General features: G+C 43.6%; 1 protein-coding gene across 1 annotated transcript in view; it reads left to right on the forward strand.

Annotated features, from left to right (window-relative positions):
* Positions 1 to 17,731, forward strand: part of LOC120913195 (transketolase-like protein 2) — a 28,664-nt gene extending 10,933 nt beyond the window's left edge. The window contains exons 4-14 of the mRNA XM_040322978.1: positions 475 to 572; positions 2,535 to 2,726; positions 6,360 to 6,487; positions 6,575 to 6,768; positions 9,073 to 9,237; positions 10,709 to 10,865; positions 11,453 to 11,583; positions 11,820 to 11,903; positions 11,996 to 12,092; positions 15,511 to 15,630; positions 17,092 to 17,731. Of these exons, the coding sequence (XP_040178912.1) occupies positions 475 to 572; positions 2,535 to 2,726; positions 6,360 to 6,487; positions 6,575 to 6,768; positions 9,073 to 9,237; positions 10,709 to 10,865; positions 11,453 to 11,583; positions 11,820 to 11,903; positions 11,996 to 12,092; positions 15,511 to 15,630; positions 17,092 to 17,264 (1,539 nt within the window). The 3' untranslated portion in view covers positions 17,265 to 17,731. The remainder of the gene's footprint in view (positions 1 to 474; positions 573 to 2,534; positions 2,727 to 6,359; positions 6,488 to 6,574; positions 6,769 to 9,072; positions 9,238 to 10,708; positions 10,866 to 11,452; positions 11,584 to 11,819; positions 11,904 to 11,995; positions 12,093 to 15,510; positions 15,631 to 17,091) is intronic.
* The last annotated feature ends 774 nt before the right edge of the window (positions 17,732 to 18,505 follow it).

Below are 18,505 nucleotides of genomic sequence, written 5' to 3' on the forward strand. Positions count from 1 at the left end.
TGTATTGAAGCGATACCGGTGTATTGAAGCGATACCGGTGTATTGAAGCGATACCGGTGTATTGAAGCGATACCGGTGTATTGAGGCGATACCGGTGTATTGAGGTCTATCGACCAAGTTGCATTGTCACACAAAAATGGTGCAGGGATTATGAAGTTGCTGCAACCTTGAAGTAGCGCAGATATGAATGGTCTGCTTTGGCTATCATGGGGTGTTGCTTGTCATGCAACTTTGCAGTCGCACAAGTGTGAAAGGGGCCTTAGTGTTTGGTTTACCAATTATAAAAACTTGGAACTACGTTCTGTTGCCCCTCACAATTGACAAGTATCGTTGGATGTGATCTGTAGATCCAACTTGTGCCCTCCTATAGGAAATCCTCTTGATCACTAAATTAAAGTAGGAGAAACCTATGTAAGAATGTAAAATGTGACTTTATATGACTTCATATACTTCAACCATTATGTTTTGTTACAGAAACTGCCATTTGTTGATGTCGCTACTGGCTCTCTTGGGCAAGGCCTGGGCGCATCCTGTGGCATGGCTTACACCGGGAAATACTTTGATAAGGCTAGGTATGTATGGGGGGGGGGGGTTAAAGGGTTTTATAAAGCTTCAAATAAAAAATAAAAGTTATGCCTGCTCTGTGCAATGGTTTTGCAGAGCAGCCTGGATCCTCCACCACATCTGTCAGTGGCTTCCCTTCCGCATATGTTAAAGCGGTTGTAAACCGCATAAACTTTTTTTTTAAACCTGCAAGGCAAAAGGCATAATCGGCTAGTATGCACCGCATACTAGGAGATTATGAAATACTTACCTCGGACGAGGTGAACACCACTTACCTGGTCCACGCCGTGCAGGATGTCATCTTGCTCCGGCGTGTCTTCCGGGTATCGCCGCTCCAGCGATGTGATTGGCTGGAGCGGCGATGTCACTCCCGCGCAAGATTTAAAATTGGCAGGGTCCGGCGGATGCCGGTCCTTTCGCCGTGGATTCCCCCCTGCGCATGCGCCGCCCTCATTGTGAGGGGAATATCTCCTAAACCGTACAGGTTTAGGAGATATTCTTTATACCTACAGGTAAGCCTTGTTATAGGCTTACCTGTAGGAAAAAGTGGGTTTACAACCACTTTAAGTGCTGTATAAATTCTGAATAATATTGGGATGCAATGAACCTAGCCTAATTTCTTCTCCACTTCCCATTCCCAAACTCTACAGTGGATTTTGTTTGTCCAAAAAAAATTTGTGCTAGAGTATAAATAACTCTGCAGTTCACTGCTCACCATACTATGTGGCAGTGTGTGCACTAGAGATTTTTTTTTTGGGGTTACGATGCTGATATTTTGGCCACCTGCTGATATTTTGTGCATTTAAAAAATTATATTTTACACTGTCATTTACATTACTTTCGACAGCAATAACCATGATAAAAATGCAAGCATCCCTTGTGACAGTAATGGGTATTCTTTATGGAGGGATTGCGGTCTATAAGACCCCCAACCCCTTCATCTGCACTTTAATGTATTTAAAATGTTAAGATCAGCATTTTTGAATAGTTGGTAGAGCTGCACGATTCTGGTCAAAATGAGAATCGCGATTCTTTTGCTCAGACTGAGGGCCACGATTCTCAGACTGAGGGCCACAAATATGAATATATAAAAAAATAGACCGGTGATATGTCTATAATGTTAAAGACCATATAACTCTGAAAAAAGCAGAATCAAACTTTGATCCTGCTTTTTTCATAGAAGTTATATGGTCTTTAACATTATAGACATATCACTGGTCTCTTTATTTATACATCAGAAGCAGTACCGCCAGCAACCACAGGGTGGCGCATGGATACACACTACAGTTGTACAGATCTGCAAGAGAAGCCCAGGCATCCATCCAGCGGCGCAGGCTGCTGACATCGGTTTCCGATATCTGCGCCATTTGCGTTCCACGCTGGTTACGTGGAACCGGCTGTGAAAAAAAGAATCGCGGGTCATCCCACGGGGAGATCGCGGGCGGGGAGAATCGAGATCGCAATTCTCTCCGTGATTAATCGTGCAGCTCTAATTTTATTTTTAGTTAACTGGTGCCTTAAGATGCCAGTAGTCTAGGAAGTGATGTCATGACATTGCTTCCTGGTAACTAGATCCAAGACCTGGACAAAGCATCGGCTGGTTGCTCAGGCCTCCCGGTGTGACGGGCACAGCCCGGGCGAGTGGCAGAAGGTGAGGAGCGTCCCCTCCCACTGCTTGTAATAACAGCCGAGCGGCTGCTGAGCCACATTAAATGTTACAATAAAGCCGACCGTCCACTCTAAATGATCGGTACTAGGGTGATGCAAAACTCTTTTTGAAGTAATCGGTCTTTTTTTTTTTTTTTTTTTTTTTACCGCTATTTTTAAAAGGAATATCATCCACACCGATAATCGGTCAATCTCTCTAGATAACTTGGCAAGGATGTCCTGCCAGAAAATGTCCATGATCATCCATTTGTGTTTTTTGAACGGAGCAAAGAATAAACATGTTTGTATGTGGTCTCTTGCAGTTATCGTGTATTTTGTCTGCTGGGTGACGGCGAGTCCTCTGAAGGCGCTGTATGGGAAGCCATGGCCTTTGCATCTCTTTATCATCTAGACAACCTGGTGGCCATCTTTGATGTAAACCGCCTGGGACAGAGTGAAGCTGCCCCTCTCCAGCACCAGACTGACATCTACAGGAAGAGATGTGAAGCTTTTGGGTAAATGCACTTTTTGTATACTGTGATAAACCGTGACCTGGTAACTTTGTTTAAACCTACTTATCTTTTTTTAAAGTTTAACGGCAACCAGCGGTGGGGCATGGCTTGATCAATGGCCGAGTCTTTTCTGTTGGGATTAGACTCTCAAACAGTTTGAATCTCCATGCATTTTTTTTTAATTTTTTTTTTTGTAATGCATGATTGCAGTCAACAGACGGAGCACGCTGCCTCCCCTTGCTCCATCTGCTGAGTAATGAGCAGCATAAAACCTCTGCCAGTTATGTAAGGCTTGAAAGTAGCCTGGGTTGCTTAATCAGTGTATACTCTTGTCCAGCTGATTGTTTGCTTTTTATTGGCAGTGATTTAGGCTGCCTCTAAATCTGCTGATTTGCCTCCACCCGTCATGTCCTATGGGCTCCATGAGGCCCTGAATGGGGGCATGGTGGGTAGAGCAGAGGGAGATCAGTAAACATAATTTTTTTTGCTGATCTTTCCTTTGGTGAAATGAAGATTGCAGAAACAAGCATTTCATAACTTCAAGCTTAAGCTTTCGTTCCTTGGTGGCACCGGCTGGCGCAGAAATTTAGTCAGCCCTCTGTGATGTCAAAGTTTAAAGCGGAGTTCACTTAAAAATGGAACTTCCGCTTAACCCACTCCTTGCCCCCTTACATGCCACATTTGGCATGTCATTTTCTTTGGGGGGGCTTCAGGAGCAGTGGGACTTCATGTCCCACTTCCTCCTTCCGCCGAGGGGCTGGTAAGGCGAATAGCTTAATCGCCTTCTTGCAGCGCCTGTCCAATGGGGGGCGCCGCTCGCGCAGTGGGTGCCCGGCCGTGAAGCCAAAAGCTGTCCCTGCCGGGTGCCCACACTAGGAATTAAGACTCTGGCCGGCGAGGAGCGGAGCCCCGGTCGGCGCGTCGCTGGAACCGTGGAGCAGGTAAGTGTCTTTTTATTAAAAGCCAGCAGCTACACTTTTTGTAGCTGCTGACTTTTAATAAACTTACAGGCTGGAACACCCCTTTAACTTGACACAATTTTTATTTATTTTTTTGTGAAGAGATGCATGCATCAAAGCGGTTGTAAACCTATAAAAAATTAAACCTGCAAACATACTGGCTCATTATGTATTACTTGCCTTAGATCGAAGCCCCCGCTACCCATCCTGAACCCCCCCAGCCACAGGCATCTCTTCCAGGTATCACGGCTCGTCATTGTGATTGGCCGGAGACAAGGTGATGTCACTCCAGTTACGACAGCTATCGGCATGACGTGCCATTTCTTCAGTAGTGCGCATGCAGGCACTTCACCTAAACCATATAGGTTTAGGAGATATCGAGGTAAACTTTTACCTGTAGCAAAAAGGGGCTTACAACCACTTTAAAGATCAGTTATCTTATTTTTTGGTTTTATTTTTTTTGTTCCATGGTCTCTGCTTTTCAGATGGTTATTGGTGGCGGTTTAACTAATCTTGAGGCCTAAAAAATCACATTTTTAACAGCAATATCTCTGGCAGCAAAAGACCGCAAAAGGGGTTTAAATGCCACCACGATGCTCCTGGGATTATAGTGACAGTTTTAACAGCCTAATAGAAGTAAATTTCATATTTAACCACTTCCATGCCACAGGCCGTCATATGATCTGGGCTTTAAGTAAAGATATCTGAATGATGGGTGCATTTACAAGCATCATTCAGATATCTGTTTTTGTTTTTAGTCGGTGATTTTGAGCACAATAAGAACTATCATAGCTGCTGTTCAGTCGCTTGATCGTTCTTGGTGGTGACAGGAGGGGAAGCCTGTATGATCGGGCACCTGGAAGAGCCATGGAGCTTTCCAAGGGACAGATGATCTCTGGCAATCTTTGATCCTCAGAGGCCTGGGTGCAGCATTGTGTCCGGACCGCACAAGTAAGTCGCTCTCAGCTAAAGCATCAGATTTTTATTTTTCTAATGCTTTGCAGCCTGGAGGAGACCCCACATCTCTCCATAAAGAGGACCTGTCAAGCACCATTATCACGAGTATCGGTAAATAAATTTGATCACTGGTAGTGATAAAAAAAAGCAAGTCCCTGTGAGCTCTGACGCAGTTGCGAACGCATAGGCAAGTCATGCCCGCATATGTAAATGTGTCCAAACCACACATGTGAGGTATCGCCACGAATGTTGGAGCAAGAGAAATAATTTTGGCCCTAGACCTAAATGGGTAAATGGTCCCCTATGTATTTTTTTTTTTTCCCCTGTTAATACTGAAGTTTGGCACTTATTTAAAGCATGACATGTGAGGTATCTATTTACTCAGCATAACATCTGTCACATTATACAACAAACAAACTTCCGTATGAAATGCTTGTTTTCCCCAAAAATTGCATTTGAAAAGTTGCTGTGACATGTTGCAATGGCAGCATCTCGTACTACCTAAGGCAGGCATGTCTAAAGTCCAGCCCGCGGGCCAAATGCGGGTCCCCTGTTGATTTAATACAGCCCCCTGGGGATTTTTGATGTGTGTGTGTGTGTGTGTGTGTATGTATATATATATATATATATATATATATATATATATATATATATATATATATATATATATATATATATATATATATATATATATAATTTTTTTTTGTTTGTGGCCACAAGATATATATTTATCGGCGCTGCCTTGGAGGAGACAGGACGAGTGCTGTCAGATTACATGAAGAGAACCTCCTGTTTACTCAGAAGCGTCTGTATTGGAAGTCTTGTCTCCTGGGATGCCATTGGACGACTGTTCTGTCTATCATAGGAGGCGGGACTTTGTTTTTAAGAGGCCACAGAGTGAACAAGAGATTCTCCTGTTTGTACTCTGTCGGCACTTGTCCCGCCCCCTCCCTCTGCCCTCCGAGGCTGCAGACTGGCATTGATCAGGCTGCATTTATGGCAATGGTAAGCCTATGCGTGTTATACGCCGCTAAATACGGAATATCCAAATAACACACCCAAACTCAGCCTTGGTCCTGAGCAGCGCTCTGGGATTCATTGGGGCCACAAAAGAAATATATACAGTATATCCAAAGAACACGCCCAAGCTCATCTCTTCACCACAAAGGCAAGAGAATTCTTGTTGGGCCGTGTATTGGTGCTCGAACACAATTGGACCGAATTTTAATGGTTCCAAGAATGTCACGCAAAATAGTCGGCCCTCACGCATGTTCACTTCATCAAATCTGGCCCTCTTTGAAAAAAGTTTGGACACCCCTGACCTAAGGTGTCTGCTAAAAATATATATATTTGTTTTGGAGGGGGGGGGGGGCTGAGTAATTTTCTAGCCAAAAAATGATTTTCACCCCCCTGATTGTGCTACATGGTGGCAGTATTTGTCCACTGTCTTTCGTTCATTGTTTCTTTTTTTTTTTTTTTCTTTTTTCCCTCCCTTGTGGATACACCCTTTCAAAGAATGGAAAATCCCAAGCCACCTCAGTTTAAAATGTAAATCTGAGACATATACAATGTACACAACCACCTTGATGACATTAACTTCATATCAGAGGTTCCCATTACATCATAGTCCCCTTCTCCATCGGAGGCTTCTCACCCAGGGCTTACTGGGTCTTGTGCATGCCGCACCCCGGTAACACTGACTTATTTTTTTTATTCACAGATGGAACACCTACGTCGTAGACGGCCATAATGTGGAAGAATTGTGCTTTGCTCTCTGGCAGGCAGCCAATGTGAAGGACAAGCCCACCGCTATCATTGCTAAAACATACAAAGGAAAAGGCATTTCAGGTGAGGTCTCGCAGTGTGGTCATACATTTGACAGTTGTAAAAAAAAAAAAAAATGTACACTTTGTTTTACTTTTTGTTCCTTTTCAGGTGTTGAAAATGAAGATAACTGGCATGGAAAGCCTATGCCTAAAGACAAGGTGGAGTCTATCATTAAGGAGATCCAGAATCGGACCCAGAACAACAAGAAACTGACTCCCCTAGCTCCCATCAAAGATGCTCCCGAGGTCAGCATTGCCAACATTACAATGCCCACTCCTCCAAGTTACAAAGTTGGCGACAAGGTGAGTTTCATCTATTGCGTATCAGGAAAGTCCTATTTCCTATCTGATGACCAATGTACCGTTAGTCACATGACTTGCAGTAAAATGCTACCTGCAAGAAGAGAAATGGAGATGCTAGATTTGGAGCTTGGTTTCTCAAAGGCCCCCCAATAAGTTGAATGTAGGGCAGACCCATAGAAGTGGGGCTCACCTTACTTGAGGGTTTAGGTGAATGGAAGTTGGCATGCCAAATCTTCACTCGGAAGCCCATAATCTCAAGAGTCCTTGTATCTGTTCTTGCTAGTAAAGTCACAACCGGTAGAACATGTGGTCAACGTGTTTCAGGGGCCAATGCATCCCTTCATCAGGGATCAAACTTGCTTGTTAGAAGCTACTAGAATCCACTTGCTTGCCTGTGTCTTCTAAAGAATCTTGTCTGGACGCTAACACTAAAGCTATCAAGTAGAACATATATGGACGTTCAATTGAAAGGAATTTATAATTTAATGCTCTATCTGAAAGTCCAGATATCCTTTCATTCTTGATAACATATCTAGCCCAACACATTTGAGACCAGAGCACAAGCTTGTTAAAAATCCTATAAGAACTGTCCTGTAACCTTCGACACTACTTTTTTTAGTAGACAGTGGCGCTGTGCTTTTAACCACTTAACCCCCGGACCTTATTGCTGGTCAAAGACCAGAGCACTTTTTGCGATTTGGCACTGCGTCACTTTAACTGACAATTGCGTGGTAATGCGACGTCGCACCCAAACAAAAGGCTTTTTTTCCCCACAAATAGCTTTCTTTTGGTGGTATTTGAGCACCTCTGCGGTTTATAGTTTTTGCGCTATAAACAAAAATGGAGACCATTTTGAAAAATATATTTTTCCTATAATATCCCCCAAAAACATAATTTTTTTTTTCCTCTGTTTAGGCCGATACGTATTCTACATATTTTTTTTTTTGTAAAAAAAAAAAATCGAAATAAGCGTTTTATTGATTGGTTTGCAAAAAAGTTATAGCGTTTACAAAATTGGTATTTTTAGGGCTTTTTTTTGTTTTTTTTACTAGTAATGGCGGCGATCAGCTTTTTTTTTTTTTTTGGGTACTGCGGCATATAAAAAAGCATTGGATTACTATAAAAATGCCACTGGCAGTGAAGGGGTTAACACTAGGGGGCAGGGAAGGGGTTAAGTATGTTCCCTGGGTGTGTTCTAACTGTAAAGGGGGGGATAACGCTAGAGGGCGATCAAGGAGTTAATTATGTTCTCTCATTGTGTTCTAACTGAGGGGGGGGGGGTGGCCTCACTAGGGGAAATGACTGATCGCTGTTCATACATTGTATGAACAGAAGATCAGCATTTCTCTCCCTGACAGGACCGGGAGCTGTGTGTTTACACACACAGCTTCCAATCCTCGCTCTGTAATGAGCGATCGCGTGTGCCCGGCAGGGATTGCGCCCGGGAGTCGGGGGCGAACGGGGGGCACGCACGTGCCCCTAGTGGCCTGCGTAAGAACCAACGTATAGCTACGGGCTCTCGCGCAGGGGAGCCGACCTGCCGCCGTAAAATTACGGCGGCTGGTTGGCAAGTAGTTAATAACGAGCTTGTTTCCTACTGGTTGTAACTTTACTATCAATGATATGTGGAGCTTTGACTAATTGTGCTTGATTCTGTTCACCTGCAAAACTGATACTTGTGGCTAGACCCTATTGTACTGCATATGACTTGACTGTCTGGTTGCCGGGTGAATGATCTGTATATCATTTTGGTAATTTATGTATGATGGCATAATCTGTGTACACAGTGCAGCAACCATTGGGTAAACTTTAGAGCAGGGATATGCAATTGGCGGACCTCCAGCTGTTGCAGAACTACTAGTCCCATGAGGCATAGCAAGACAGCCACAAGCATGACACCAAGAGGCAGAGGCATGATGGGACTTGTAGTTTTGCAACAGCTGGAGGTCCGCTAATTGCATATCCCTGCTTTAGACAAATGGGTATCTGGGCTCTTCTGTACATTCTGAGGGCTTACTGATGCCTCGAGCCCAACAATGTGACAGACCCCCATATACATATTTATAAGATGATCCCTCTTCCCTTGCTCAGAGTGCTGAGGCATGGCCAAAAGTTGTTTCTCCATGCATGCTAATAATTTTTCTAATGTGTTTATTGCTTTGAGTTCAGTTGCGAGGCATTCCTCTATGGTAGCGAATGTTTTATGAGAAGTCCATCCCTAGTTACCATTTCTCAGTATTGACTTGAAGTGTGTCCTGCATGTTGAAATCCACTCTTGAATAACTACTTTCCATCATTTTTTAGATTGCGACACGTAGAGCTTATGGTCTGGCTCTCGCTAAACTTGGACATGCCAACAGCCGTGTCGTCGCTCTTGATGGGGACACCAAAAACTCCACCTTCTCCGATCTCTTCAAGAACGAGCATCCTGACCGTTTTATAGAGTGCTTCATTGCTGAACAGAATATGGTAAGAGCTTCATTATTTGGCTGTACAGTAAAACTTTGGGTTCAGAGCTTTTTGCTTCTAATCCTCTTGGCGAGGCTTCCATTTGTAAATGGTCATTTTATGGTTGCACAACCAAATCGCACTGCTAGAAACTGAGACTGGTGAGTAAATGGTTGTGGAACAAATCGTTTGAGTTTCCATTATTTCTTATGGGCAAATTTGATATAAAAGTGCTTTGGATTACAAGCATGTTTCTGGAACCAATTCTGCTCACAATCCAAGGTTTTACTACATCGTTTTCCATTGCAGCTGGACCTGGGTATCCTGTGGCTACAAAATAAAGTGCCTGGATAAAACTGCAGAGGTGACATGCCTCGCCATGGGACGGAAGTCCCAATAACAAAAGTGGGGGGGGGGTGTAGCGAGTTTTTTGAAAAAGTGTTATATTTTTGCATGGAACTCGATTGTAATATAAATGCCCCCTAGTGGTGAAAAATAAGTAGGCTTTATGGTCATGTCATGAAAGGTCAACTACCGTATTTGAATCAGGGTATTGTGCGCTCCGACGTATAGCGCGCACCTCTAAAGTGGACCCGCATTCCTGTAAAAAAACACTTTTAGTACTTAGCTTTGGTGTCTTGCGCGGCGGCCTCGTCGGGTTCGTCTGCGGTTTCGGTGGTGTCCTTGTCGGGTCCGGCGTCCTTCTGCGGTGTACTCCCCGCTTTATTTCCCGCTCCGAGTTTGAACCACTGCGCCGGCATATACCGAGCGCAGTATAGTCGGGCAAGCTCGGCTCCTCTCGCGGTCATGTCCTGGACGTGACCGCGAGAGGAGCCGAGCCTGCTCGACTATACCCGAGTGTACTGCGCTCGGTATATGCCGGCGCAGTGGTTCAAACTCGGCGCGTATATCGCGCGCACCCACGATTTTGCCCTGAATTTCAGGGCAAAAAAGTGCGCGGTATACGCTGATAAATACGGTACTTACTATGTTTTTAGAATTTACCTATATCAAATGTTTTGGATAGTCGGGAAGGGTTGGCACCTTTATGGGGGGGGGGAGTTTATCTCTCAAAATCCACGCACATCAACTGTTCATGTTGAAACACCGTTTGTGGATAGATATTGGTTATGATCACACAGTTGCAAAATGCTGGATGATGTAAAAGCTTGCACATGCCTAATCAAGTATTGTCTATATGTGATTGGTATATAGAGATTGGTGGGGGGTTAACGGACTACCATTTAGGATTTTTATTTTTGTTTCCAAACTTGGTGATTTGGTTTGATCTATCCTCCCTCCTGCACCTAAGCAGGGCTTGGCACTGGGCTGGGAATATTGATAACCAGAGTTTCCAGCTTCTCCTTCTACTGATCCTTACATGGACATCTATTTTCAAGTAAACATGACCTTGGAGGCTAGACAAATATAAATCCAGATGTTGACAATTTTAATGAGTCCTGGATTTGTGAAAGGTTTTTCTCTGTTACAGGTTAGCGTGGCAATGGGCTGTGCCACCCGCAATCGCACTGTTGCTTTTGCCAGCACATTTGCTGCCTTCCTCTCCAGAGCGTATGACCACATTCGTATGGGGGCCATTTCTCAGTCGAATGTCAACCTGTGTGGCTCACACTGTGGAGTTTCTATTGGTGAGTTCTAAAATCTGTGTGGGTGTTATGCCTTGTAGCTTGACCTGACTTCATTATAAAGCATGTAAATAAAGCATGGCTGCGTTTAAGCATTTTTTTCCTGAAAGTGGTTTGGGCACCTGTAAAGACTTATCACTTCCATGCTGTACGTTTGAGTCATTCCCAACCCTGCCACGTTCCCTTGGATTATCTTTCTCCAGGAAGCCCTAGCTGTCCAGAAAGTGCTTTTAAGGGAGGGGAGGGGGGGGGGGGCGGAGAAGAGAAATTGCTGAAGAAGCAATATTTGTTTACCGATCTCCCCTGCAGAGCTCTAAAACCTAGAGCATTGTTACCTCCAGCCCCTGTACTCTATTTTGGGGCTTGTCATCCCCCTTTTGATGGCAATAAAAGTAAATTGGCCTGTTGCCACTTGCGTAACACATATCCAGCAGCAAAAACTTGAGCCGGGTGTGAGCTCAGCGGGGAGATTACTGCGCTAACATCGGATAGTTGGTACAGCGAGCTCCTTGGGTTTTTCCTGTTAACTAAACTTTTGATGTGTAATTGTGACGCTTGAAATGATTACAAATGTTTTTGTACAAAATCAGGTGAGGACGGTCCTTCTCAGATGGCTTTGGAGGATATTGCCATGTTCCGTGCCATCCCATCCTGTACAGTCTTCTATCCCAGTGATGGCGTTTCCACAGAATATGCAGTCACTCTGGCTGCCAACACTCCAGTAAGTGTCATATTCGGTATTATGCATGGCTGTCATTAAGGTGGTTGTAAAGTCTCCAATAAACTGTCGCCCACCCCCCCCCCCCCAAGCAGAGGGACTCGTGATTCTGCCTGTGCTGCCAACTATATGGTCTCTGATCTGTGGGCCATGGATCATTGTACATGCTTGCTGGATAAATCCATTCATTGTGTAACGGCTTTGGGCATATTCTGATCAGACCCTTTTTATATTTTTAGGGTATATGTTTTATTAGAACCAGTAGACCAGATACTGCGATCATCTACTCTCCCGAGGAAAAGTTTGAAATTGGACAGGCAAAGGTAATAAGATGTTGGCTTTGCTTATATTTTTAACTTGAGTGTTTAAAAAAAAAAAATGCAGAATAAACACAGTGCTATTGTATCTCTCCAAGGTTGTACGTCAGAGCGATTCAGACAGGGTGACGGTGATCGGGGCGGGTGTCACCTTGCATGAGGCGCTGGCGGCCGCAGATGAGCTCGCCAAACAAGGTGAGTCTGTCTTTTATGTGCAACGTTTTTAATTTGTAACCTTTGCTTACCACTGTCAGTAATTCTAGGCATGGTGAGATGAGCATTAGCTGAGCAAGGCCTAGATCTGCACTAGACCTCAACTGTATGTGTAGATGCCAGCGATCTTGTATACAATCTTGTATACAAATGCCAACTTGGAAGTGGGCATGTTTGTCTGCCCTGACCCTTATTGACTGAAACGGCCATAGTGGTAGTAAAGCTGCTAGAACTGATTACATCAACTTCCAGACCTTTAATAGTGGTTGCCTGCTAAATGCTGTGATCTAACACTGCTCAATTGTGAAAATTACTACTTGGGTCCCTTGAGCTGGATTCACAGTTGATATGCATTATATTTTTTCAATTTACTTGGTACCAAGTGTAGGTTGGTGCACGAAAGATTGGAAGGGGGGGGCGTGTTTTCTTTATCGGGACTATTATTCTAGTCTACATTGATTTAGTCCTCTGATCTTTGGTATGGCTAGTAGATGTCCTTGCCCATTATTGAATGCAGAAGTTAATTTTCATCTAGATTTGCTTGGTAGATTAGTCAAAGGTGGCTTTTTTTTTTCTGCTCCAGCCCACTTTCACCCTACTGTGACTAAAGTCGCGTGATTTCAGGGAATGCCTGTGTAATGAGTTGAGGTCCATGGAACTTAAGTTTTAAAGTCGGGCCAAAGTAGTGCAGGAACTACTTTTGAAGTCTCTCAGATATGAATGCTGCTCATTGGAAATCATGGGGTGCAATTTCGGACTGTAAAGTCATAGTGTGAAAGGACTTGTCTTATAACTAGATTCAGGTAGGGCGGCGCATCTTTAAGGCGGCGTAAGTCAGAGAGGCAAGTGCTGTATTCACAAAGCACTTGCCTCCTAAGTTAGGCCGGCGTAGCGTAAATGGGGCCGGCGTAAGCGTGCCTAATTTAAATGAGGATGGGGTGTTTTATGGAAATGATTGGTGACCCGACGTGATTGACGTTTTTTGTGCATTGCTCCAAAGTACGCCGCAAGGACATATTGGTTTCGACTTGCGCAAATTAAGTAAAAATTTCAAATTTCGATGCGGGAACGACAGCCATACTTAACATTGACTAGGCCAGCTATTTGTTAGACTAACTAACTTTACACTGGAAAAAGCCGCACGTAAAATGCGCCGGGCGCACGTACGTTTCTGAATCGGCGCATCTAGTCATTTGCATATTCTACGCCGAACTCAACGGAAGCGCCACCTAGCGGCCAGCGTAAATATTGCACCCTAAGATACGACGGCATAGGAGACTTGCGCCGCTCGTATCTTAGCCTAATTTAGGCGTATCTGGTTTCCAGAATACACTTAAATTTAGGACGTTGTAGATTCAGTTACGTCGGCGTATCTACTGATACGCTGGCGTAAAGCTATCTGTATCCAGCTATTTGAGTATTCAGGCATTTGGGCTCCCTGTATCCTGGTAGATTGGTGTTTGTGGTGTGTGGGTTTTTTTTTATTTTATTTTTTTTTAAATCCTCCTGTTACATGATTTCATCTTTCTAAGACCAATATTGCTCACAAGCTGAATATTTTTTTTTTTTTATTCTCTGATAAATGCTAATTTTATTCTCGGCTGGAAGTAGGTTCATATATTGATGTATATCCTTTTTAAAGTGGAATAAAGACCATTGATTTAAGGTTTCCCAAAATGATTATATTCAAGGCATGCCACACTAAAATGGTCAGTTGCTTGTGCTCCCAACTGTCTAGCCCTGGTTGCTGTAGTAATTGATCATATGTGCAGCACCATGGAAAGTGCAGATGGCTGAAAGGCATTGGGGGGGCAGCATGTTGGTTCCACTTTAAGTATTGGCTCCTGTGTAAATTGATCCTAATATATGTATGAATGTGAGTTGGGGACCTTGTATTGTAAGCTCCTTAAGGGTAGGGATTGATAAAAATGTGTGTGTGTGTGGAGCTGCACGATTAATCGCGGGGAGAATCGAGATGACAGGCGATTCTTAGGTGTGTCACCGCCGGTTCCACGTAACCAGCGTGGAACGCAAATGGCGGATAAAGGAACTGACGTCAGCAACCGGAACTGACGTCGGTTATCAGATGCAGCCTTGACGTGGGCGGTACCACCACGCTTCTCGGCCGGCGGTTGATTTTGATTTGCTTTTGTTGGCTCGGCTTTAAGCTGCAAATGAAATGGCTGAGACCCCATCTTCTACAGGTCAGCTCTCTCTAGTCCAGACCTCTTCTCTGCTGTATGTCCTACCACACAGAGAGCTGTGTCCTGTGTCTGCCTGGGAGTGTTTATCTTTGGAGCTTTAGGGCTCTTTCACACATCCTGTCAGTTTCTTTTTCCGCTCCGTCGGCTCAGCGGGGATCCGCCCTATGGGGAACCGGATGCAGACGGACCGTGTGTCCGTCTGCATCAGTTCCGTTCGGACGGAAGAAAAATAGGGTTTTCTTCTGTCCGAAAACCGGATCCCGACGGACGCTAGCGGATGCTCCATCCCCTAACGGATGCGTTCCCATAGGGATTCATTACAAGTTCGTAACTTGTAATGAACGGACAGACGGAATGGACATGTGAAAGGGGCCTTAGAGATGTGCGCAGTGATTAGACACTATCTCCATAGATGGAGGTTCATCATGGGGTGAGATCTTATGTGTAATGGCCTGAACAAAATGTATATGTGTAAGGATGGAATGCCGGAAATCTATATATCTGTTAAGCAAGACTGTTACAGTATAAACGGATCAACTGCTATAAGGCTTACTTTAGTTTAAGAGCCTTTGGTAATAATAATCATAATAAGGGACAGTGGTTGCTCACAGGCTCACATGCCCCCCTTTCATAGCCTGTCTGACTCTCAGGCTATTAAAGGGGGGCACGTGAGGAGTGGACTTAAAATACCAGCAACCACTGTCCGTGTCCCCCTTATAATATATGATGAATATTACCACAGTCTGAGTCGGCTACCCATATTATCAATACAACCAGTCAGCTACCCCAGACCTTGCAGATGACATTGCAGTCAGGCTATTAAAGGGGGGCATGTGATGTGAGCCTGTGAGGAGTGTGGACTTAAAATACCGGCAACCACTGTCCTTTATATTATAATGAATATTACCACAGTCAAAAATGAGAATCGTGATCTTCATTTTAAGCAAAAGAATCGTGATTCTCATTTTTGGCCAGAATTGTGCAGCCCTAATAAAAATATATATATATATATATATATATATATATATATATATATATATATATATATATATATATATATATATATATATATATATATATTCTCCATCTCTCTCATAAATTGAGGGCTGTATATATAAGTACCTGTAGTAAAATCTGTTTATGTAGTGTGTGTGATGCTTTGCCAGAAGCCTCTAATGGTCTCATCTGTTTTATAGGCATCAATATCCGAGTGATTGATCCATTCACCATTAAACCTCTGGATGCTGCTACCATTATATCCAGTGGCAGAGCTACAGGTGGTCATATCATTACTGTAGAGGATCATTACAAAGAAGGTGAGATCTCAGTGCAGCTGGATTTATGTGCCAGTTATGTTTGGGTTCAGTAGATGGAATATGGGACATCTGGGTATTTTTTATTTTTCCTTAATTGCCAAGAAAGAGCCCCGAAGGTCAAGCCAAAACCTTTTGGTACAAGTGGTTAGTAAACCACCAAATCGCACATACTGCGGCAGTGCAGCCTGGCTGCGTGAAACGGCGTACCTGTACGTCTCTTCATGCATGTGACTCTATCTGCTGGCCACCTGCGATCGCGGTACTGAGGCAGATCCCCCCCCCCCCATTCTGACAGGTGACAACACGGCAATCTGCTGTTCCTAGTGATCAGGAACAGCGCTCAGTGTTGTCCCAGTGAGCCCATTTGACACACACAGGGAACAGTTAAGACAATCCAGATTTCTTGCCAGTGTAATTTATAATTTTTTTTTGGGGGGGGGGTACTGATCACTGCATTGGTGTGACTTCGGGTCCGATTTGTCTGCCGCAATGTCACAGGCCCACTAAGAATCGCAGATTGCCGCCATTACCAGTAAAAACGAGTCCCTGAATCTATCCACTATTTTGTAGATGCTATAACTTTTGCGCAAACCAACCCCCCCCCCCCCCCCCCCCCCCCCCCCCCTCAGTAGCCTAATGCCCGGTACACACGATCCGATTATCGGACGAATAATCGTCCGTTTTTTTTTTTTTTGTATGCTAATCTCACGTCGAATCTGAGTTTACTAAAGTCACGAATTCTCGTACGGCCGAATAAAAAATGGGAAGTGATGTCATGTGTTGTAATGCATTTTTGTATTGCATTTTCGAACGGCGGCTGTACTGATTATACGAAAATCGGACGATCTGTGCATGTCCGATAAATAAAATCGAATGAACTGTCCCGATCGGTTCTCGGAAGCGCTGTACTAATGATCCAATTATCGTACGATCGTTTCGAAAGCGACATTTTCTGTACGATTTTTGGATCGTGTGTACGGGGCATAAGTAATGCAGTGTCTGGTACCTGCAGGAGTGGAGCTGGGGAGAAGTGTTGATGGGACTACGGGTGCTCTTATTGCCCTGCTCATAGTCCATTAGAAATTACAAGGCCATCTGCTGTAGTGGTGCACATGACTTCAGTCCTAGATCTTGGGGGGGGGGGGGGGGGGGGAGGGGGTTGTGACAGAAGGAACCCCCCATACGTTGTCCCATGAGGTGGGGGGAGCATTTGCATGTTGCACCCTAAATACAGGTGTCACATGGTGCAAAAAGTGAACTTGGCCTTCAGAGCAATTAATCTGAAATGGTTTAGGAAGCTCCTTGAAGTTGCCCCTTTGTTTTATTGACAATGTCTGCCTGTTTATGGATATCCTCGCTGCAAGACCTGCCTGCACTAAACAGATTATGTTGTAAATGCAGTTTATTTTAATTTGAAACCGTTTTTATTTTATGGAGTTAATTTTTTTTTTTTTTTTTCAGGGGGCATTGGGGATGCAGTGGCCTCAGCCTTGGCCGGAGAGCCCGGATTCATCGTTCAGAGTCTGGCAGTCAAAGGAGTTCCTCGTAGTGGAAAGCCTACAGAGTTGTTAGAATTGTTCGGCATCAGTTCCAAGTGCATTGTTGAAGCGGTGAAGACGACCTTTGCAAATTAATGAGGCTGATGGTGTTACAGAATGTTGCAAGTAAAGTAGAGCAGCTGATTAGTTGTTTAAGGGAACCTGTACAAAGACCATCGTTACTGACCTTTAGAAAATGCTAACTGTCTGGCTGTTGTGCTAGGCCAAGTGGCTACTGACAGTAAAATGCAAATGAGGAAAGGCAGAATGATGTCAAAGCTTTTGACAGACTAGTCACTGACTCTACAAGTACTGAAGGAGAGGCATAATGGACAGCTACCATTTTTGGAAGGGCAGGTTGGCAGCAGCAGCCTTCCTACTATTACAAGTTACCATTAGCATAGTTTGCCGTATGTTCACTAGACTCAACATTACCATTACTGTTCTACCTCAGTGTAACCATAACCGTGTACTGACCTCCTCTACTGTTCATTCCATGATTTGTCTTCCTGTTTTCACCTCCAAGCACTTAATAAAGACTCATCTGTTGTGTTTAAACTGCAGAAAAATGGTCTGCGTCTGGAATTTTATAAAGAAAAGCCTGCTGTGTCCTGTATGGAATATGGGAAATGGGTAGAGCGTTTGTGGATATTTTTAGAGGTTGTAGAAGTGTCAAAACACTTATATTTTTGGGGCTTGTGTGTGTGTGTGTGTGTGTGTGTGTGTGTGTGTGTGTGTGTGTATATATGTATATGTATGTGTATATATATATATATATATATGTGTATATATATGTGTGTATATATATATGTATATATATATATATATATATATATATATATATATATATATATATATATATATATACATATATATATACACACATATATATATATATATATAAAATCTAAAAGGAGTAATGTCCTACAGACAAAAGACAGTGGGGGTTGGCTTTTTTAACTAAAGGCAAGTACGCACTTGTTACAGAGCTTATTAAATGAGGTAAAGATTCACTTTGCATGTCGAGTATTCTTTGCAAAGAAAATAAACAGCATTTTTCTTGCACACGATTTGCTTTAAAAAAAAAAAAAAAGCAGCAGAGCTTCCCCCTTAGATCTAGAGCATCTACAATTTCAATTGCACTGTGAGGAGGTTGATTTACTAAAACTGGAGCGTGCAAAATCTGGTGAGGCTGTGTATAGTCGGCTAACTTTCACTTGAATTGAGATTTGACCAAAAAAAAACTGGAAGCTGATTGGTTTTTATGCAGAGCTGCTGTGATTTGTGCGCTCTTTAGTTTTAGTAAATCCACCCCCAGTATATATTTTGCCTTTAGT

This window comes from Rana temporaria, chromosome 9, assembly GCF_905171775.1.
Source record: "Rana temporaria chromosome 9, aRanTem1.1, whole genome shotgun sequence".
NCBI lineage: Eukaryota > Metazoa > Chordata > Amphibia > Anura > Ranidae > Rana > Rana temporaria.